Consider the following 23,804-nt stretch of genomic DNA (forward strand, 5'->3'; position numbering starts at 1 on the left):
TAAGGTTTTAAAATATTTTCTTTTTCTGATTTTTTTTTTTGTCATTTTAGCTTTATTTGTTGAACTAATCCAAACATACCAAACCTTTGTCAGACGATGTGGCGTGTACCACAGGTATGCACAGAACAAGATTTCCATAGCTTAATGTTTCCTTTTAAATCAAACATTCGGGCTACTGAAAATGGCACAGACCTAGAAAATGTGCAGAAAAGAAAAATATACATCCGGCACAACGTTCTCCATTTTATTTATTTAGAAACTTTGTGGAGCACTTGGTGACATGTTCTAGAAAGGCCAAGAGATGAGTAAGCAAATCATCCACCGTAAACACTGCATAGGCATTCGCAAAGTCAAGGGGAGGAGTGGGGGAGGGGCAAAACTTACGCACATTTCAAACTATTAGAGCAAATTAATTTAGGAATTTCACTTTTTGATCCTGTTCTTGAAGCGCTAGTGAGGTCCAAACCTTAAGAGTAATGACAGCCGGTGCACTCGAATATATGCTTTTACCCAAAACCAGCGCCACACCTGGCCATGGGCCGTGTCTGGTAATGCGGCTCATCACAGCTTTGGCAGGGACCAAACAATCCTACTTCGCTGGTCTGAGGCGTAAGACATACTTCTACTAAGGCTGTATTTACATGGGCTTTAGTGAGTTGCACCAGAGACTCTTGGGCGTAACTCAAATTGTACAGGACACCCCAATCGTGACCTATGGGAGAGCTGGGACCGCACACACGCACACACGCACGCACACACGCACACACGCACACACGCACGCACGCACGCACGCACGCACGCACGCACGCACGCACGCACGCACACGCACGCACGCACACGCACACACACACACACACCCTTGTTCTCAGGTTATAGTCGCCCATTAATAGGGCCTGCAACAATCTTTCAATCCCAGACCGTCAGTCTGAGTGGAAACTCACTCGCTTGAATGGGTTCATTTTCTGTGCAAGTTCTGTCCGTGACAGCCACAGCTAAAATTTGCGTGAGATCGGCGCCCGTGTAAATATGGCCTAAGTAATATAATAGGATTCCAGTTGTGGGTTATGTTATCGTTCCACAACGGGTGCAGTAATAGGTTTCTAGGAGCAACTCCGTCGAAATTGGTTGTACAGCATTAGAAAAACATGGCTGCCCTTTTCCCCAAGACAATACCCCTCCTGCCCGCAGGGCAAAATAGAAGCCTGGCCCCATTCACTTTACTGCAGCTGAGCCCCAACCCCAGACAGGTGTGGTGCTGCACCTACAAGGAAGGAGCCACAGTTTTCTAATCATGGCCAATTCCGATTCTTGTGAGGGATTCCAACCGTCCGCACGTCTTTACTGAAGCTGGCCATGGAACAATTAGACATTAACAAGCTCAAGGGTTTTATGGCCGGTTTTACTAGTCAAGGGAATTGGGCCAAAGACTTCACGTTAACGCTTCATGGATTTTTCTAATTGCCTGGAATACATGTCTTGAAAGGCAATGAAGATGTACAAGATTTCTCACGCTATTGGAAAAACTCTTCCGAGTGTAGGACATATTTGTACACGCTCTTGTCCTGCCGAGGACGCCAAAAGGGGGGAAGCAATAACATTCGACCACTTTACCTAAACTGCGTTAACCTTAACTACTACATTTGTACAACCGCCTGCAGCCAGATGAATCCGTTACTGAAGTCATCACACAACCCCAACGGTAAAACAGTAGAAGACAATATATCCCGAGGGCTTTTCTTCCCCCATGCAGACAGGAACCATTCACAAGCAAAACAGAGACTTGCCATGCGGGCAGCTTGATGTAGTCTCAGATTAACGGTCCATTTGCATGGGGCGAGCCGTCAGGCCAACAAAGCAGACGCTCATCCCAGTGATGCACGCTTCTTAGCTGTTAGACCAGAGAGAGTATCGTCAACATCGCTCAAAGCACATCCAGCAAGGTGGCTGGGGAACTGCTGCATGCATTTACATGGGCCGATTTATCGTTCAGATTCCCACGGGACTATTAACACTAATCGGCCGGTGAAAAAGGGCCAGAAGATATATTGTTTATCTATGCAGTTACCCGTTGCAATTCACAATCACAAACTCCAGCTAGAATAATAATTCCTATAGGCACCAGAGCCTTTCCATCACTGCATTTACAAAATGCCCCGCCTTCTATGGCCAACAGCATACTTTACTTGCGCAGGCCAAACCATCACAACAATAAGCACTTAAAAGGAAATATCCGATCCTTACAACCATTTTTTTTTGCTCATTTCAATGCATCTACATAAAAAAAAAACAAAAAAAAAAAACTTTTGCTCAACAATGTCTTGGACACGGACCAACCTGCAGACCAGCATTCTGATTAGTCATACTGCCTTCCATCTGTCCACCAACTCTTGATAATCTACCAACTGTAAGTAACTATTAGATAGTCGACAGATGGAAAGTTGTGCGCCTGCAGGAGGAGACTTCACCTGGAGATACATAAGTCAGCAGGGGAGCTGTAAACATAAAAGATGATTTGTAATTAAGACTATATTGCAAGGCTAATTTTTTGTATAAGCTGTGAAGCTGGACATAGTCTTTAAACAAAAAGCTTAACGGGATTGGCAAGGGTTCAAAAACCATGGCAGCCTTCTTGCCAAATGTGTCATGGCTTGTGTCTGGTAACAGACCTCCGCTGCCTTGAAGTGAATAGAGCCGAGTCGCAATACCAGACAACCTGCGGATAGGTGTGGTGCTACTTTTAAAGGAAAGCAGCTATGTTTCTCCAGTCCTGGGCAACCCCCCCCCCAGCATTGTAGCCACAAAACTAGTCATTTGCTTTCTCACTGGTTGACTCCTCCTTCAGTTTTTCAAAAAGTTATCACGGTGTGGAAACTGAAACGACCCCAACGTTCTAAAGCGTGGGTGGTAGACGTAAGCATCATTCTCTAGTACTACCTGCCAATAGCGGACCTCGCACATGACATGTCAATGCCTGGTTTGTGGAAACCTTATTTTTTGTGTCTCCAGTCCCCCAGAAATAAGAAAAAAAAAATATCCAAGTACCAAATATATTACAAATGAAGAGTTTGGATGAGTCAATGTAACCCAATGTTGTTCATGCATGCAAGTCCACAGACACAAAGGATGGTTGGTACTAGCAGTACGGTAGACAGTGACCGGCAAAATGAAGAACCCCAAAGAATGAGCCTGCTGACATGTCCCCTTCTGGTACAAAAGATCAAAGCAGGGGCGGGACAAAAAAAAAAGGCAAAAAACAAAGACCCATCCAGGGCATTGTGCCGCAGGTAAAACATAAATGCATATTTTTTTTTCCCATTGGTTCAGCTCCAAGATTTTTTTTTTTTTTTTTTTCACAATAAGAAAAAAAAAATGATACTCGTACCCCTCCCCTTTGGTTGTCATTTAATTTACATGTTTAATTAGCTTTATTTACAGAGCAGTTTTCCCCATCAGTCTCCGGTATGGCCTACATAGCATTGTCACGCAGGAGTGCGGTTTTTTGTGTTTCGTTTTTTTTTTTTTTCCTTTTATGCAGAATCTTAAAAATAACAGATGTTGAGCTCTTGGGAAGGGGCGAGCGCGGAGCAGATGAGTGATCTCAGTTACTCAGCAGAAGTTCTGTTGCAGTCTCTACATCCCATGCCTTTGATGACAAAGCAGCTATTACTGCATTCTGTAAGAGGGAAGCAAAGAAGAGAGGAGGTTTACACAGAGCGTACAAAATGCCACATGTCCGCCGAATCTCCTTCTACGCCCTCATTAGGAAGCACCCAAATGTCTTCTGGTTACACCCCAACAGGCGCTGCCATCACTGGATGCCAATGCTAATCAGATGTTGTCTGTCACTAGTCTGCAGGACCTCTGATGGTGGGTTTGTGCCACCAGAGTTTATGGTCACCGTCAGGTGAGCGGATTTTAAGTTTGTTTTGTGGACTGTAATACAGAGGCAATGAAAATCTATGTATCTAGTCACATGGCCATATTTTTAATTGGTCACAGGGATGGGAAGTTCTAGGAGGGAAGGATGAGGGGTGGGAACCAGGCGGGGAGGAGGGATAGGACAGGGTGGCCACATAATGTTTGCTCAGTATGATCCCGGGTGTTCGTTCCACGTAGGGATCTGCTAAAGATTTGTTCTTAATAGCTATAAGTCCTCTCCTACGGGCAGTTCTCATTCTCTACGTAAATTAGCCAAGGGCACCAAGTATTTTTGAATGCACCCCAGCTATGGTTCCTGATTGCAAAGCATTTTTCATAGGAACTATACTGACACCATTTTTATGATGGTACCAAGACTGGGTACTTCTTGCGATCTCCATCTACTGGTTAGAGACAACTTGACTAATAGGAATCGATGAAGTCCCAGTAGACTTTTAGAAAACTCACTTCACACATCCTCCTAACAGCAGTAGAGCTAGTTGAGGTGAGAGGATCAGGCGTGACCCTGCTAGTTTAGAGAGCATGGAGAAGGTTCAACTCCATATTTGTTAGAAGGTACCCCATGTCCGCTCATGGTGGGAAGACTTCTGGGTTTATTTGGAGAATAAAGAAGCGCCTTCCCATTTTTAGAAGGCCAGTGTCCACTATTCAGTGTAACAGAAAAGGTTCCCCTATCCCCTGCAGTATATACACACCAATAGGGTACGTGGAAAGAGTCTGCTTTGGATGACTCTTTCCACGTACCCTATTGGTGTGTATATACATATAATCAAGCCAGGTTATACGAAGAACACACTTCTACCCAATACTTACCCTATCAAAGCCCATAGCACAAAGGTTTTCTATTTTTCTTGTGTATTCTGGACTAGTGACCGGCGCTCCTGCGTATACATGTGCCCACAGCCGAGCGGTCTGTTTAAACATTTCTGGATTTTGCTTGTACTAAGGAAAAAAAGGGGAATAAATCAATCACACGAAGGCAGCAAAGAAATCACATGATGCACATGAGTAAAGGACCTTTTACACAGGCTAATTTGGTCTGTTTGATGGCTCATGGTGTGATCGCCTGCACGGCTGTATTGTCAGGCAAGGCACTGTCCAGGTAAACGCTAATAGTCGCTGGCAGCGCATTGTCCTAATGTAGCCAACAATGAGGATACTCTATGGGCACGAGCAATCACTTGTCTCTAAGAGGGTCTTAATTGGCCCATCTGAAGTGCAGGTAATAAGCGCCGATCGCCGTAATTGCTGCTTATCAGCACTATATTGGATAATGTAAAAGGACCTCAAAACTACATTTGCTTCCTACAATTTAACACTGTCCTAATATAGACCGGGATTGTCCTTCTGGCCCAGCGTCTCCAAGGCCACCAGAGCTCGTGCCTAGCAACTGTCGGAAAACTCCGTCACTAGTGGCTACCGCTAGCATTTGTGTAACACCACTCTTAGGGCTTATTTACACGTGTGAGCGCAATATTGGGCCAAGAAAGTCAGACCGTTCTTGTGATTCTGGATGCGAGCACAGTGCGTTTTTGCTTTAAAAAACACATTGCCTCACATCTATGCATTTGCGATTTTCACGCGTGTGAAAAGATCACAAATGCTTTCCATAGATTTCAATGGTATATACTGCATGCGAGTACGATTCATTTTTTAAAATTTTATTTTAACAATCCCATAGGGAAAAAAAATGGGCGATCCCTTACGAGAAATAGCCCAAAAATAGGACATGCAGAGATTTTTCAATATTGCAGCATGACTCCGAGCGGAAAGTCACTCCTGTGAATTAACACATTGAAATCAACGCATCAACACATCATCGTTCCGTCCATATTGCAATCGGACGGTAGTCGCATGTGATACTCGCCCGTGAGAATGCACCCTTAAGGCTCCCACACATTTGCGTTTCTTGTTAACGCGATTGTCAATGGGACTTTCTAATGTTAAAGACGAAACAAAAACGCAAGTTGCGTTGCGTTTTTAACATAAGAAAGTCCCATTGACAATCGCGTTAACAAAAACCGCAAACGCAAGTGTGTGGGAGCCCTTAGGAAGGCACCGGCTAAGTATATTGCATACAGCGGGTGAGCAGAATGTCCATCTCCCTCGTCGGTATCAGACGACCTGATGGGGTCTCCCTCCCAGATAATGGAGAGCTATCAGCCAATTCCATCAGTCTCACCTGATTAGCCACCACTGCGTCCTGCGGGTCATCTGGTTCTGCTGCAGCCAACAAAGCTTGCAAAGATAACAACACTGTTCTTAATGTCATAGCGGCTGCCCTGTAGTGATGAATGAGAACAGTAACAGAATAGTGAGAAGTCATTTGTACGCTTGTTACTGGGGTTATTAAACTAATTCTATATTTGCAATACCAGGTCTGGATATGGCCCCCTTTAGGGCAGGTTCAGATTGACATAAGTCTACAAGACCCTCTTTGACTCTTCTGAACTTTAACTTAGGTTGCCATAAACCTGTTGGCCAGTTGCGTTCAGTAGAACCCCCGGGGGTTCATGTTTTGAAGCCACAATCCAGACGTTAAAAAATTGGCTACATTTATGTAAGATAATATAGGTTTTCGTAAAGTAAAGTAGATAGCGGACATGAAGAGCAATCAGTAACTACAGGAGGAAGCATAGGAGTTCAGCAATTACCAGCCTTTCTTACCATTGATCCTTCAATATATCCAAACATATGGCTCCTGTAACCGAACTAATATTTGGATGCCAAATTTTAGTAATAAACCGCACCTGGAACAGAGAGAAGAGGAATTAGTACCTGTAACGAGGCTCAATCTCCTGCAAGCAGACATTGTCCAAGTGTCTACGGGAACTTCTGTGCCTGGCCATAAACGTGCGCAATGTATGCCTCAAGGTAAAAGTATCAGATGGGTTAAAGCTGAAGTCTGCACCCCCTTCTATCCCGAGAGGGACTTGGGAAGCAGCCTGGCTGTATTGGAAACAGTCAGGATTAGCAGATCTGTTCCTAAATAGTGTTTGACCATCTGGAGGCTGGATTTACACCCATGGATCTTTTTCCCCGGCGATTGCAATAAGGGTCTCAATACTATCCAGAACTGAACCTAGAGGAAGAGCAGATTAGGGCTGGGATCAGACGGGGCGGAATTGGTGCAGAATTTTCATGCAAACTTTCTGGGGAGGGGATTTGCAAAACGCTCGTCCACACGCTGCGGAGCAGCTGTTGCGGCCAAGCAGCGCGGAATTCAAAGACGTGACATGTGAATTGTATCGCCATTTCTGCTCCTGGCTCTCTCCTTTCTATGGGGGGAGATGGCTGCAGCAGAATACAGGCGGTAAAGCCACTTCAAAACCCGCGGGTTCTGAAGCTGCATCTCTGCTGCAGAAATCTCGCAGAATTTCCATGCGTTCCCACTGCGAGATTTCAACGGGAATTCTGCCCCGTGTTAATCCAGCCTTAGTAGAAATCAGACATTTCTATCTCAGGTACTTGCCTTTGGTTGAACAGCAATTGTAGAAAATAAATGAAAATACACATTCTGAATGCAACCGTGGAGGGACAAGAAACTAGAGACCAAGTCAGAACAGGAGAAGAAGAGGTGCAGAGGATGCAACGCCTCAATTATCCTGCCTGACAGGGAGACAATCCAAGGTGTTCGCCCCACACGCCCAAGTAATAAGACACCCCGATTAGGGCTGGTCCAAACACTTAACATAAGGACTTTGGAAGCGTGTCCTGGCCTGACCGTGGGTCTCCAGAATGTGATCATACGTGTGTATGATGCCCCTAGTTTAGGCCCAAAGACTTGCAGTGAAGGACACGCGCCCAAAGTCCGTGTGTTACAAGGTGTTGGCCCTCACAGTAGTGCGCTACTTGTTTTCTTGCAAGAATCACATGGAGGAAAAAAATCAAATCAAGTGGAAAACAATTCCGGGTCTTCTTACCTTTGGTGGATTAAAAGGGTATGTTTCTGGGATTTTAATTTCTAACTGATAACGGCCACCTGTAACAAAAGAAATGGCGCTACATAACTACAACACCAAGTACAGACATCCAGTAACTGCTCACTGCATGGAGATAAGCCTGAAGATCTTGTAACAAAAACTTCTACTTTATATAATTTGGTCGGCAATTCCTCACTAATTTTAATATTTAAGCTTCCAGTCATCAAAACGGGAACATTCTTTATAGGAGAAGCTGAAACCCCCCCCCCAGCAGTTACGGAGGAGCTCTGCTTGTTCTGCAGGAAAAGGCATTACAGTTTGGGACAAATAGAACCGGAGCTACAATCTGTTCGAATAGAACAGTTCTACCAACATGCTTTTGGTGATATTGTAAATCCAAGATTCTTGCTTTTAAAATGACAGCAAAGATTTACAGAACCGGAGCTACAGCTGTTTGAAGTGGGGTCGGCATAGAGAATTTACAGCTGTCATTTTTAGTCAGTGTGGTGAGGACGGAGGGAGGGGAGAGCAGGGGCAGCAGAGAGGATCTGTGATTTATGGCATTTTCCCCTGGGACAACCAAACACTGTGTTTGGAAGCGAGCAGCCTTGTTTATCCAACCCTGAACAACCCCTTTAACCCCTTAGTGACGGCCCCATTACCTCTTTACGTCCTTCATGTACTTTAATCCTAGAGGACGCAAAAACATGCATCCTCTAAGGACTAAAAGCCCTGCAGGCTCTGGACGTGACAGCTCCACTCCATGCTGTCAGTTACCAGAGGTAGCCGACAAACATCGACCCATCATCCCGGGCTGCGGGGAGCCCCCATATCCTGGCAATGCGATCAGCACTATTCAATGAATAGTGCAGATCAAATTAAAGTAAAGAAAAAGAAAAAAAAAAAAAAAGAGCGTTTCAGCCCCCCTCACGGATCAAAACCATGAGGGGGGCTAAAACTTCTCACCCAGGTCCTCCACGATGCCAGGCAATGTCCGGCGCTGGAACGGATCCTCCGACGTCTTCTGCATGCACGCCAAGGAAAAAATGGCAGCGAATGCGCAGAAACCCAGATCGCCCTAGAGATTTAACATTTCCTGGCTCGAGATAGGAGAGGTCATCGGGGACCATGGTGACCGGACCCCTGGGTTCCGTGATCGCCGTTATCCAATGGTTAACGGCGATCATGGAAAAGTTGAAAAACGTTAAAGTAAAAGTTTCACCTCCCCTCATTGATCGGATTCATGAGGGGAGGTAAAAATACTCGCCCTGGTCCTTCACGATGTTCCCAACTTCTGAGCATGCGAGCCAAGGAAAAATGGCGGCGCATGCACAGGAGCCTGGATCACCTGAGGGCCCAAGTAATGTGGTGCCTGCCACAATGTGGAGTTCCACCAATTTATTTTTACCCGGCATCCCTGAATTTACCGCGACTCCAGGCGTCAATATGGAGGTCGCTAATTTTACCCCTTTAAATTTATTTAATTTGTTCATTCTTTTTAGGGGAATCAAATATTTTTTTTGCAATGGAGCCTGGAATTTATTTAGTTGTGCCCTGAAATCCAACGGGTGTTCCCTCTATTATAGGCCAAGCCATGCGTCCTGTATGCAGATTGGGGCTATAATGGGGGTATTGCTGAACACAGAAGAACTAGTGCTATGAAGTGTGGGGTGCGTCTCACCAGTGTTCCAAGCTTGAAATAAAGAAAACGGTCATGAAAGTGACAAATTTATGAAAAAAAATGAAATTTTATATATTTTTCACTTGTTAGATTTGTTTGCTAGCAGCTTTCTCCACTTATTCCATACAAGACACATGCACACTTGGCCGCATTGAGCGCCTACAGGGGAGGGGAAGAATCTTACGATGTCCAATAAGGAGCGTAATTGGTTAGGTGGAGATGTGAGAACCGGTGTCTGTGGCTGCACACATGACATGACTAGACTGGAGCTCTGTAGGGGTACTCCGTACTCTTCTGGAACAAGATAAGAGTGAATGCATTTCTACAGGACGCCTCTACTCTACCAGGTGAGCTGTACCTGAGTTACAGAAGTCCCTGTCAAGGCTGTCAGATGGAGAAAGTAAACCACGTTCAGTCAGCTAATGATGAAGTCACATGCCATGCCATACATGTATGAGGAAACCTACTCAAAAGCAAGCAATGGCGGTGTGATCTGTAGGAGGGACCACCAGCTCTATCGTCAGTGTAGTGCTGGACAAAGATTTTCCAGGACTTGACTATTCAGGACCTATCCTCAGGGTAGGTCATCAGTAGTGGATTAGTGGAGATCCAAGTGGTAGACCCTTGCCTATCAGCTGATTGTAAAGGCTAGGGTGAGTGTTGCGATCTCTTCTCAGGCCTGTGACATCTTCATCAGTCACATGGCCTGATGGCAAGCTCAGTAGTATTCAAGTGAATGAGCCTGAGCTGCAATACCATGCGCAGCCACTATACAACGTACAGTGCTGTGCCTAGTATGGACCGAAGTGACAGTCAAGCTCATTCTACTAATGCTGTTACTTCAATCAGCTGATCATCGGGGATCCTACCAATCAACTATTGCTGATTACTCCTGGGAAACCCCTCTAAGACACTGAAGTCTTTTAAAGATATGCATTTTAGATGACATAATCACTCATTATAGGGACTTTAGTAACCAATAAGTTTTCTTTTTAGTGCCTCTGCAATTAAAGCTTTCACATGGCGTCACCAGAAAATCAAAGTAGCTGCTGCTAGTAAGTTTCTAGATCCTTTAGCGACCCGCCTCCTGGGATCTCTCGAGTGCTAATTAAAGCCACTTCATATGTCTGGACGAGCCCGGTGACTAGCGTCTGTCAACAAGTTGCTGGTTTAGCTGGGCGTCACACAAGCCGATTCAGAACGGGGAGATGCGCTGCCGACAACCATTGTTTTCTCAGCTGCACGGTTGCTGAATGAGCATTTGCTTGTCTGTCAGCGGATCGGGTGCGGCGTCCCAAAGCTGTCTCCCTGCTGACGTCATCTTTAGAGGCTGCAGTCAGCCCAAATCATCTACAAACAAGTTGCTGCAGCCAATGACAGCGGTCATCACTGAGCACCGTCATTGGCTGCAGCAGCAGGTTTACGGGACGTCACAGGCAACCTGTAGACAAACAGAGAGGACCGCAGCTGGCAGCAGGGACAAGCAGGATGCAGGAAGAGGCGAGCAGCAGCTGCTTTCTTATTTTACTGCTGTCTATGTACGGAATAGCGCAAAGGTAAACCGGAGGCCATTCTGAGTCTCCATCAGGTGAATGAAGGCATAACGGATATATTTTCAAGCTGTGAGCGGTCCATATATCTCAGACACCACATATCCAAAGAGACTATATACATTGGTGATTGTTCACATGGTCCAATAGTCCGTGTGAAGAAAGTCACTCCAGGCCCTATTCTCATTCATGTTCACGGATGAGTGTAGGGTATTCAAGGATATGGGGGATCCCTGTACATTGGGGAGTAGATGGAGGTGCCCGTATGCTCTAGGATGGGTTTTATACCTCCTCTTTACAAGCACATGGCCATGGCTGTGTGAATACAGCCTAAGAAGAAGGCAGGATGACATCGGATCCACGATAAGCCCAGCGAGAACTGGATGAATCACACATTTATTCGGGAAGGCAGGAAATGAAGTGCAAGCTGAGATAATGTCTTGTGTAAGCAGAGCCGTGCGACACTCCACTTGTCATAGGGCACACGCCCAGAAGGGCAAGCTGGACCAAAACAGACCCAAAAACGTAATTACGTCATGTATTTTCCCCTCTATGCAGCGACAGGGATTATATGTACTTATTGTTGTGGGATCTGCTTACATGGCCAGAAGGGCCGCCTCCCGTTTGTTGGTATGGAAGGTACTTTTACTGCAGCCAAAAGTGAAAGAACATTGTGTACAGCGAGCTTTACCCTAATACACCGAACGAGGAGAGAACGGCCGTATATCTAATAACCATGCAGAACTGGAGTGATCAAGAGTAACACGGTGAGCGCACACAGGACGCGGCCGTCCCCCGGCGCTCGTCATGTTATCCCGCTGTTCATAGGAGCCGCACACCTTATACAACATTAAGGGCAACCCAATCTTCCAGGGAGGACGGCGGCTCCATTTCCAATGAATATGAATGATCTATCACAGCCCGACGCGAGTGAGCAGCACTGAATTAGACGGAAATCAGTTCCGACAGGTTTCATCGTCTCACCTCGCTCTATCCAAGTAGGTGGTTTACAGATGATTGTTCCTGTGCTATAAAGGCTGATCGGACGCCCACAAAACACCCGGACCCATGATACTGATTGAATGGATGAACACAATCAGCGTTTCTCCACCTGCGTTGGTAACAGCAGCCTAAGGGCTCATTCACACGGGGGACAATCTCGCACGAGCTTTGTGTGTTGCGAGTTGCACAAAACTCGTACGAATACAAGAAGTAATGTGAAGCGCGGAGTGAAAAACGTATGTTGGCAAGCGCGATATCAGGCAGAGCTTTTCGGCCCGATATCATGCATGTGTGAATGTAGCCTAATGCAGATACTGAGATACAAGTCAACTACTAATTAAGGCCAACGTATTTTGCACCCATAAGGGGGCCTTGACACCAACGATAAAATCGTGTGTTTTTCGCACGATGCGAGGGTGAGAGAAAATGCAGAATTATGAAAGGATTAGGCTTTTAAATGGTTTCCACTTCTGCAATATTGTGAGAAAAATAATTACGGCGCATGTCCTATCTGTCTGCGTTTTGCTTTCTTTTTTCCTTTTTTTTTAATCTCCCATGTTTCCGTATGGAGCCTCCTTTTAATTGTATTGGAAAGCACGAACTTGCGATTTTCGTGCAATGCATTTTTAACATTAGAAAGTCGTATTAACTTTCACACTTAAAAAAAATCTCGGGGAAAAAAAAAATGTGAGAAAATTGCAAGTGTCAACGATGTTTTTGCAAGAAAAAGCAGCGCTGACGCTCAAAAATTGCAGGAAAAAAGTTGAGATTTTGCCACGATTTTCTCGCGGCGATATCGCAATCGCCAGTGTGAAGGGGGGGGGAGAGGAAGAGAGAGAGGGCTCCCCCCTGTTCCCCGCTGCTACCCCCCGCTCCGCCACGCCTCCCCCCGCATCTTTTTACCCGAGTACAGAAGTACTCGAAAATCGCGGTGCTCGATCGAGTAATTACCCGAAATGAGTAGGTTCGCTCATCTCTAGTAAAGACATTAAAACCCGTGTGAAACTACAGGTATTTCTCCGCAGAGAGCCCCCCACTCACATGGAAGCACATCAAATGGGTTTATTTCCAGCTATGCCGGACCCTCTCACCACATACTACATTAACACAGATGAGTCCACTTACCTTCATATGGTGTGTCGGGTGGGCCAGCGATTTCCCCTCTCAGCTCGGAGAAGTTTTCATCTACTAGGTCTACTTTGATTTGGTTTTTGCTAGTCTTTAAAAGAGAAAAACAATATGTATTAAGATGAGGATGTCACTGAAATAGACTCACAATCTGCATATTAACGTGAACGTATAACTACACTGTCCAGGCGGTCCTACAACACAATGCTAACGCTCTTCTGCAAGCAAAGGGCACTGGATTACAATATGAAATATAGAGATTGTATATGGAAAAAGAACTAAAACAAGCCGTTGTATCCAGTGCTCAAACATACATAGTATAAACAGTTAATTCATACCCCAAGCACGGATGTCAGGGACTACGATATACACCATCCCACAGAGTAATTGGATACTTGATCAAGAATCAATAGCATTTATTCCCATATGTTTACACTTAGTGGGGCTCCATTGGCCCTAATGACATCAGATACTTTCTACTAACGTGTGATACAAATCGGTTGGCATTTCCCTCCATTCATCCTGCAAACATGTGGCGAGTTCTCTAAAAGAAGACTGATGCTGTTCATATTTCCTGACCCAACGATCCAGTTCGTCCCAAAGCTAGAACTGGTCCAACACAGTTCATGTTCATTCAATGTAAAAGCCGAACGTCCACGACAATCCTGATGTGAACAGCCCCTTACACTGATGCCTACGGTGAAGAAGTCGCTTGCAACTTGCGACCAAAATCCAACAGATTTGGAATTTCTGCAGTTGTTGTGTCAGATGCATTCTGAAGCGACACAACCCCAATGAAAGTCATTAACTGCAACATGGTATACTGATCAGACGGCGTTAATAAGCTTGTAGGGTAACAAAGAGATGAGTGAGCATACTCGCTAATGGAAATTACTCGATCAAGCATTGCCCTTAGCGAGTACCTGCCCGCTAGAAAGAAAAGATTTGGCTGCCAGCGGCGGGGAGATCTCTCTCTCCCTCTCCCCCCCCCCCCCCCCCCCGCTCCCTGCCGCAACTCACCTCTCACCCGAGCCGGCAGCCGAACCTTTTCTTCCGAGCGGGCAGGTACTCGCTAAGGGCAATGCTCGATCGAGCAATTGTCTTTAGTGAGTATGCTCGCTCATCTCTAGTAACAAACTCTAGTGAGTGCATGTCATCGAGGGACATATTATCTGTTCTTTATGTATGATCAAAAGACTGGAGAAATCTGCAGCAAGAATGCTAAATAGCTAAATCCGGTGATTTGGGAGGTTTTAGACCGGGTTTCAGCTCTCTAGGTCCTACGATTCTTGACAGATTTGCAAAAAAATTGGAATACAGAAACAAATATTACAGGGCTTGTACAGTTATTGGACAACCCCGCTTCAATAGCATCCCCTGTATTAAAATAAAGTGAACTACACTTACCCCTCTGCAGCCACCGAGATTCAGCACCGCAGCCCCACTGTGGTCCCGGTGATTGTTGTGACAGAGGAGAACACAGGAAATAAGGGGACTGCTGCCGCGTCAGGTTTGTGAATTCCTGGCATCATGTGAGCGCTGATGCCAGTAGAATGAGTGGTGACGCTGCAGTGGTCACCTAATTTCCTGTGACATCTGTCACAGCAATCACCGGGAGCACCGCGTTGGATTTTGGAGGGGCAAGTATAGTTCACTTTATTATTTTAAGACACGGGGTCGTCTAGTAACCGAACCACCATTTTCATTAAAATCCCTTTGACATTGTGGGCAAGACGTCCAACTTCTGCAAATAACCACCCAGCCATTTTTCTAGACTCGCCATGAACGGACACTGCTCTATTACGTTGGCATCATGTCAGGAGAAAACTAAGTTTTTAACTGCAAAAACAATGGTTACATGAAACCAACCCACCAGGCCAGATGATTCTGCTAGTCTCTAGATTATATAATTCCCATGCCCAAACTTGTGGAATGTAATGTAATGGATAAGCCAGAAAGAGCGGGAGGATCTGGATGATTTGATGTCAGGGCCGTGCAGTAGAGCAGGTGGCCCAGAGGTGGGCGCACCGCACCGTCCTGACAATGTACTGGCATCACAGACAACGGATCCCCGCTGTTTAACCCTTTACGATGTAATCGTAGGTTTCGCTGGGTTATGGCACACGGCCTACAAGTCTGCCAGCTACAGTGGCCTCTGGCTGGGCTTCATAGGCTTTCTAATTCACTGCTATGCTAAAGTAAAATAGTGTATTAGAAGAATGATAAAAAAGGGTGATAATGAAGCCCCCAATTGGGACAAAAATAAAAAAAAGTTAAATTTAAAAAAAAAAATTAAATAAAAATCCCACCTTTCCCTTTTTACAATGTGGAAGAAATATCACTGATGTGTTATCGCTGCGTTCATAATATCCCAGAAAAACAAGTTAATCCATTATTTAACCCGGACAGTGCACCGCATGAAGAAAACTGCAAAAAAAAAAAAAAACTGCGGAAATAGATAATTTTGCCTATCTCGGCTTTCAAACAACGGAATAGAAAGATCAAAATGTTGTGTGGGTCAAAAAAAAAATAGTACCATTAAAAAAATACAAAAAGGGGTCTTTGAATACAACAATTTAAAAAAAAAAAATTTTTTTGTGGAAACAAACTATATGCATCTGGTATTGACATAATCGTAGCAGCCTGTAGAATTAATTCAACATTATTTATACCGAACGGTGAACGCTGTAAAATTAAACATGCCAGAATTGCAGATTTTGTTAATTTTGCCTCTAGAAAAAAATGGAATAAAAAGCAATCAAAATGTTTTTTGCTAAACAAAAAAAAAAAAAAAATTGTGTACCAAAATAAAAAACCTGCAAAAACTTCGTGCCCACTCGGAGAAAGTTATTGCGTTATATATTTTGCAGACAGAACAAAACAAATTGTGATTTTGTGGTAGGACTGAATTCAATGGAAAGGTTTTTTTTTGTGTCATTAACCCTTTCCAATCCAATTTGTATTCTGGTTTTCCTAGGAGGCTTACTTTTTTTCTGCTGTTATACAACAGCGCTATCTGCTGGCTAAAGCCAGTACTGCATGAGGTGACACGTTGGATAGGCTCCGACAGCAGAGAGGCTGGCGATATACAGTAAGAGAACCCTGACGGACGTCTTCCAACATTGGAGCTGTACAGCCTTAAATCATAATGTCTTCAGAGGTCAGTGGATTGGAAAGGGTTAAGTTAATTTCCGTGGCAAGGAATGACCGTACGATTCATAACGATTCACCTGATCACTCTTCATAATAATCTAGAGGTCATATAAATTGCCGCTATACAAAGTAAAGCGGCAAACTCTCTGAAAACCAAAACTGTGGTTGTCTCAAAACTTTTAGCCATGACTATCTTCAGCGTAAAGAAGAACAAGGAGTCCTGGAAGTGATGATTTGGACCCACAGAGCCCGGATCTCACATCATCCAGTCTGTCGAGGGTTACATGGAGACACAGATGGATCTGAACAAGCTACATCCACAGAAGATCTGTGCTTAGTTCTCCAAGATGTCTGGAACAACCTCCCTGCTGAGTTGCTTTAAAAACTGTGTGCAAGTGTATCTAGAAGTACTGATGCTGTTTTGATGGCAAAGGCCGGTCCCACCAACTACTGATGGGATTTCGATTTATTTTTGTTCACTCGCTTTACATTTTGCTAATTGACAATATTATATCTGAGCACTAGTTGTACTTTGTACATTCCTACTTTGAAGCATTCTCTCCAGCCTGCACAGCGCTGCATATATTGTTTCTTGCTAGAATTTGGGATTTTTCGCATCCCCTACAGAAGCGTAGTACTGCAGTCACTGATTCACTACAGGAAACCGCTTTCCGCCTGTTACAATGAACAGTCCGATCAGCGTTTCTGGAATGGTTACCCACACAAACACTATCTAAAGGCAACCTGCTGACTCGGGGGTAAAAACAAACAAAACCCAAACCCCCGGGTCTTTCACAAGAACCCACTGCTTTATAATGGCAGTGAGAACCTGGATCTTCACTGCTATACACAGTATACAAAACAAATTAAATCAAGGGCTAATTTAACCACGTCATTGCCAGAGCTATTTTCACACTAATACACAAAAAACCAAAAGAAAAGTTATAATAAATATCCTCTGAACATTCACTGCATTAGGAACACCGACTCAATAACACGTCTGTCAACCTTTTTGGGTGATCACAGCTTTCAGACGGGGGGGGTGGAACACACACAAGATTCTACAAGGTGGCGCCCAAGGTGGTTCCTCCAAGCTCGGATCACTATGGAGTGGTTGATGACATGGAGCGTTGTACTGCTGAAAGATGGCGCTGTGGTCACGGAAGATTGCTGAAGATGTGGGTGCAGATGGTCAGCTGACAGGTCCCTGTGGCATTCCCAATTCAAGGATTGTGGTAAGACTGCCAATGATTCAAGGCCATGCGAGCAAAAACACTCCCCAGAACATACCATCACCTAAGGGCTCATGTCCACAGGCAAGTCGGATTCCGCATGCAGGAGCCCACAGCGGAATCCGACCCTTCCTGCAGCCGGCCAGCCACCTTACGAACCTGTCCAGAAGCGCCGGCCAGCACACCTGCTTTGCCGCAGAATCCGCAGCCCATCCGAAATTGAAAAAAAAAAAAAAAACCCGTTTCGGCGCGGGACAACCCCTTTAATAGCCATAGATTTCCTGAATTTCGATACCTAGTACACAGTGAAAACTACAAGCACAGAGTACTCCTAAGCACCTTCATGCAGCTTTGTCATCACTTGCAGCTCCTTTCCTCCCACCTTATAGACACAATGCCAAAGTAAAACTTTCCAACCCGATTATCAGCCTCAAACAAGTGCAGCACGTCGATTCTGGTATCATCTGGAAGCTCTGAGCAGGACTTCATAATGTGATCCAAACCCTTAGCAAGCATTTATAGTCAAAATGTGTATGCCCTTGGCAGTGAAAGGGTTATCAATAATTGCCTTATGAAGTCAGACAGGTACGTACTCTAGGCACGGGGAGCCGCTGCTTCCCACAGGTGACAATCCCTAGGGAGTTGGAACAGGTCTGTATGGTTGTCATCGGTGTGCTTCCCGTCACAGGGCAACAATTACACAGGATGGGCTCATGCAAATCTGCATTAAAGCCAACCTGGCACCAGGTTCATGCTGCCTGAACCACGGACCAGGACAGGTATGTACATAACGGGTAATGCTGCAGCCTTTCAGAACAAACCTACTTTGAAGGTCCTCTCCAAAAACGGAGATGGCACCACGCCGGCCTCTGCCCACCCACATCACCTTGAGGGACAACGCTATCATTGGGGGGGGGGGGGAGCTTTCATTCTAAGCAATCTGGAGCCAAATCCACAACAGAGCTGTCAGTAGACGTCTGCCACAGTTTAATCGGATATTCTGGGCATTTACACACCTTCAAATAGGTCATCAATACTCGACTGCCGCTTCGGACCTCTGGCGATCACTGGATCTCAGGCCCTGCACTCACTGCAGCGGGCCAAATGCCGACAGCTCTGTCCACATTGGGATTGGAGCCAGTAGTGTAATAGAAGGCATTACTCCCATTGAAATCAACAGGAGCTATACCCTTCATGGCACTTCCTGCCCGTCCTGCTGTGAGTGTGGGGATTGAGATCAGGTGATCGCCGGAGATCACAAGCGGCAGACCCCTACCAATCTACTACAGATGACCTATGCTGAGGATAGGTCATCAACACTAAAAAAGGGTTTAATGCCCAAAATATACCCCTGTACACTGCTGTATTTATGTAAAAAATAGCCAATAGTTTAAAAGCCCGTGTGACGGAGGCCTTGGGGTGTATGTTCACACAGCGGAATTCCTTACAGAATTTTCTGTGCAAGTTCCACTACTAGAAGCCACGTCAAAATCTGTGGTTTTCTGCCAAGGTTTCTGGTGTCCGTGCGCACGTGGATTTAGCCCCATCAATAGGAATTCTCACACTAAAACAAGCATTTCCATGTGAAAAAGTGACAGGTCACTTCTTGATGCAGTAACACATTGGGCTTTTGCATATTGACAGGGCCACGTCCGCGTGGAGATCCGTGCAAAAAAAAAAATAAAAAATAGCAGCATGCTGTGGTTTTTGATGCATTTTAATTTTTATTTTTTTTATAGAGGCAGATTACATGAAGAAGGCTGCAGCGAATACCACCGACTGAGCTGAGCGGGATTGGGTTGGTTTTTCTGCAGTAGACAATCCACCTTGTGGGGATGTCCGTGCAAATCCACAAATCCAATGTACCGATTTTGATGCAGTTTATGGTACGGATCGGCACCGAAATCTGCAATGTGTTAAACGTACCTTAAGGCCTCCCTCACACAGGCATTTTTGTACAGCCTTTAGCGCTGCGCTAAACGCTGTACAAAAGCTCGCATTCATTTCAATAGGCCTGCTCACACAAGGCTGAAAACGCAGTCTTCAACGCTGCGCTTTGACAGCGTTGCAAATCCTATTTTTGGCTGTTTTCAGCCCTGTGTTGCCCATTGAAGTGAATGGGCAGCAGTTTCAGCGCTGCCGAAAACACGGCGCAACTTGGTACCGCGCTTTGGCAGCGCTAAACGCCTGAGCTGCACTGCTCGAGTTTAAAAAAAAAAAAAAAATCAATACTCGCCTTGCAGGGGAGGTCGCCGTCCCCGGTGGCGCTCTCTGGACTTGTCAGCGGGCAGGGGAACTTTTTCTCTGGTGATGGGAATTTGAAATACCTGCCTCCAATGAGAGATTGCTCTGATTGGCTGAGTGCTGCTGATTAACAGCCCACTGAGCCAGCACTGGATACGTCCATTCACAGACATTTATTCATTGCATAGCTGTGATCGGATGGACGCATCCATTGCTGGCTGTGATTGGCTCAGCCAGCTGTCACTCAGTGGCGCTTAGCCAATCAGAGCAATCCTCCGGCTTCACAAGGTCCCAACAGCGGCGCCGGGGACAGCGACTTCACCAGCTAGGCGAGTATTAATTTTTTTTTTCTGCTGAAACCGGGCGGAATCTGCCGAAAACGCTGCAATTCTGCAAACGCCCTGTGTGAGGGAGGTCTTAGGCTGGATTCATACTTGTAGTTTTTATGCAAACAGGAGTGGACACAGAGGTTTTTCCTTTGTGCATTTTGTTCTCTTTGCACCCACTTCTGACATTTGGCTTTAAAAAAAATGAACTAAAAAGTAGATGTGTGGACAGAAGGGTTACAGCGAGGATCCGCAACCAGCTAGAGAGTCCATGGGAACATGTAGAATGTGTGTTGGGGGAATTTCATCTGCAGACCAAGAAACTGTTGACAACCAGTAGAACCTCTGTGAACGCTCCCAGCAGTCGGGGTTTGTGCAGTAGATTGGACAGCGAGATATATGACTTCTGGCACAGATTCTTAGGTGGTTTCCACAGCGCACTTTAGACGTTGTGTGAACCCAGCGTCACAGTTTGCCAAGTTTTCCAGGAAATTCTACATTAATATGACACACATGAAGCTGGTGCGGCACGGCTGTAGCTTTTCCGACACCCTAAAAATCGGTCAGGGTCTCACTGGGACCCCTGCTGTTCTCTAGAATGGGGGTACCAGGTCCTCCGCACTGCAGGGTTACTGCACCGCCAGCAGTGAGGAGGAGACTGAATGGAGCGCTGCTCGCACAAGTGAGCTGACACTCCATCCGCTTTCAAGTGGAAGTGGAGATACTGGAGCAGTAAGTAGCTGCTCAGCCAGAGCTCCCTTCATTCTGACATCACTATGGGGAAATAAGCAACCCCCACAGCGACAGGTTTGAGATGGGCAGTTTCTCAATGGCGAGACCCCCACCAATCAGCAAGTTATGCCCTTTCATGTGGATTGAGGATGGCTTGTAATGTCAGTAGAACCCCTTTAACAATAGCTTCATGTGGGGCAAGTTTGGAACAAACACTTCTGTTACTGTCCCACTCACCTGAACGAGGCTTACAAGAATTCAGGTTCCTGTGGCACAAAGTACCCCGTTCAGATGCATCAAACCGATCCTCAGTCGCAGGAAATCCCGCAACAAATCTGTTAAGTATGACTGTACGCCAACGCCTTTTTGAAAATTGCAAAATGCCCCATCGTTGAGTTTTTTGGTCCAGTTTTGCCTGGACAAGAGCGACTCGAGTCTTTGAAGAGTGTTGGTGCATGCACACTTCACTTCTAGAGCTCCATTCTCAAAATGCCTAAAACCTGTTCTGAACCGACTGCAGGCATGAAGAGAAAAATCTCAAGAACTTTGTTGGAATATCTCCCATCTACTCTGACCAGAGTTCCGATCCTACCCGTGCCAATTTGGAGGTGACTGGAGGACAAGTTCAAGTGTGGATGCAACCAATACCAGACAGGAAACATGGCATAAGGACGAGCCCCCTTTGTTGAGCTGGGGGACCTATTATTCAGAGCACCGTATTACACCGCGATACATACAGCCATGATCTCTGCGGAACTAGAGGAACAAGTGGCAGCTTCCTGGATGTTACTTGTATGGGAGTGTGCGTGGAGGGGAAGATGTCCGTGCGCCATGCGACGGTGACAGCGCTGGATCGCGGGAGAGGATAATTTTTTCTTTTTTTTAATAAATCCCCAGGTTCCCTTTAAAGGGGTTTTCCAGATAAAAACTACTGATGACCTATACCGTCACTTGGGATCCTGGGCAATCGAGTGATCGCCCTGCCCGCTACCAGTGCAGCAGGTCTGGACAGAGTCATCAGGGACGCAAGTGGAAGTGCCATAGCCGTCTTCACTCACAAAGCCTCCTACTAGACTTCCAAACTCTCTGCCGAATCGCAAGTATAATAGCCAACTTCAGCATCCACTGATTTCAATGGTAGTGAGCCACGCTAAGTGACTTTCACACCTCGTTCGGATGATGAAGTCCAGCCCCACTGCACTGACAGCGGGCCCAGCGATCACCTAACTGCCAAGGATCCCAAGTGGCAAGTTCCCAGTAATTTTATCCCTTTAAGAGAATAAATTATAAATCAGGTTTGCATTCACAATTCTACAGGCTTCAGAGCTGTAATCTCCCAGCACTCAATGTTGGCTCAGAAAAGGGGCTAGTAGTCTACAGAATGAAGTTCAGCCTTTACACCAGCCACAGTGCAGTAATCCGATGTGGGGAACGCCAACGGCCCTCCGCATCACAGGACAAACTTGTTGACTGTTTCTAATAATAACCAACAGAACTATGAGAGCAGCTCTGGAGCAGGGCTCCTCAATTCCAGTCCTCGAATATCCCTAACAGGTCATGTTTTCAGGATTTCCTCAGTATTGCACAGGTGATATCATCGTCAGTGCCTGAGATATTGCTACAGGTGTTCTTACTGTAGGATATCCGGAAGACACGGCCTGTAGAGGGGATTTGGAGATGAGAAACGCTGGTCTAGACGACAAGATCCTCAGGATCCGTCTCGTAATCTCGTAAAGGTAGAGGAACACAGCTAAGCCGCAGATTTGCACACAGATTAGCCCTTCCAACGGGGCTAAGCTGCAAGCAGATTTCCCTACCTGGATTCCACGTCACTGTATTCCCTGCACACTGACTTCTAATCCATGCCGTAAAGACGACAACGTGGATCTCCATGCAGACGATTGATACACCTTTGGAAGTGCAATTCACCACAGATTTAATGCAGAATATATTTAAAAAAATGTGATTTAGCATCAAATCTGCTGCAAAATCAGCCATGCAGACATGTCCTGAGGGTACGTCTACAGGGGGCATTGTCGCGGATCTTCTGCACTGGAGTTTACACGGGACCGCTGCCCAACAGTCAACCCAAAGATCAGCGCTCGTAGGATCACTGAATGGAGGCGGAGCTCAGATCTCTTCTCCCCGCCCACCTCCATTCACAGTAAATAGGCAGTGGTTCCTAGATGAACGACTGCCTATTTACACGGCCCAGTTATTGTTTGATTCTTCTAAGGGCCCGTTCACACAGGGCATATTCAGTTTTGGGCCAGAAAAAAAAAAAGCACCGTTTTCACAGCAGGTATGCGGCGTGCGTTCTTGAGGTATACGCTTCTTATGTCCATGTTGCATCCGTATTCACCGAGTTGTGCACACACACAAGAACGCAAGGCAGCCCACTGTCTCCTGCCGACATGCTTGAAAAAATGCAGCGAACACACGCAACTGCGTATTTGCTGATTTTTCTAAATGACTTCAGTCCGTAAATACGGATAAAAATAGGATGTGCTATTTTTTGGGTTTTGTTTACACGTAAAATTGCATGTCTGAATACAGAGGCCAATCCATGATGTCGTATGCGGTCAGTGTTATGTCAAAAACTTGTGTGACCGTCCCCAGAACAAACGACGAATGTTACTGTACAAACTATCATTCGGCGTTCAATCGTTTGCCGCGTTTACACTCATTACGTTCCGCCCGATCCAGCAGATAACTGATTATTTATGTAGAAGGTACTAGATCTTCTCCATACTGCGAAAAGAAATCTGCAGCAAAAATAAAACGTGCGATACGGATTTCAAAATTGTCACGTCATTATTTATAGTGCAGATTTCACCCTTTGCCGCAAATGCGTGGCGAATTTTCCACTGTGGAAAATATGTCCCCAACCCCTT

General features: G+C 45.7%; 1 protein-coding gene across 1 annotated transcript in view; it reads right to left on the reverse strand.

Moving 5' to 3' along the window:
• The window catches only part of UBE2K (ubiquitin conjugating enzyme E2 K), a 31,302-nt gene continuing 7,498 nt past the window's right edge, over positions 1-23,804 (reverse strand). The window contains exons 2-7 of the mRNA XM_066573174.1: positions 13,221-13,314; positions 7,863-7,921; positions 6,607-6,689; positions 6,122-6,221; positions 4,753-4,881; positions 1-3,673 (exon numbers count right to left, since the gene is read on the reverse strand). Of these exons, the coding sequence (XP_066429271.1) occupies positions 3,599-3,673; positions 4,753-4,881; positions 6,122-6,221; positions 6,607-6,689; positions 7,863-7,921; positions 13,221-13,314 (540 nt within the window). The 3' untranslated portion in view covers positions 1-3,598. The remainder of the gene's footprint in view (positions 3,674-4,752; positions 4,882-6,121; positions 6,222-6,606; positions 6,690-7,862; positions 7,922-13,220; positions 13,315-23,804) is intronic.

Source organism: Eleutherodactylus coqui, chromosome 7 (genome assembly GCF_035609145.1).
Source record: "Eleutherodactylus coqui strain aEleCoq1 chromosome 7, aEleCoq1.hap1, whole genome shotgun sequence".
Lineage (NCBI taxonomy): Eukaryota > Metazoa > Chordata > Amphibia > Anura > Eleutherodactylidae > Eleutherodactylus > Eleutherodactylus coqui.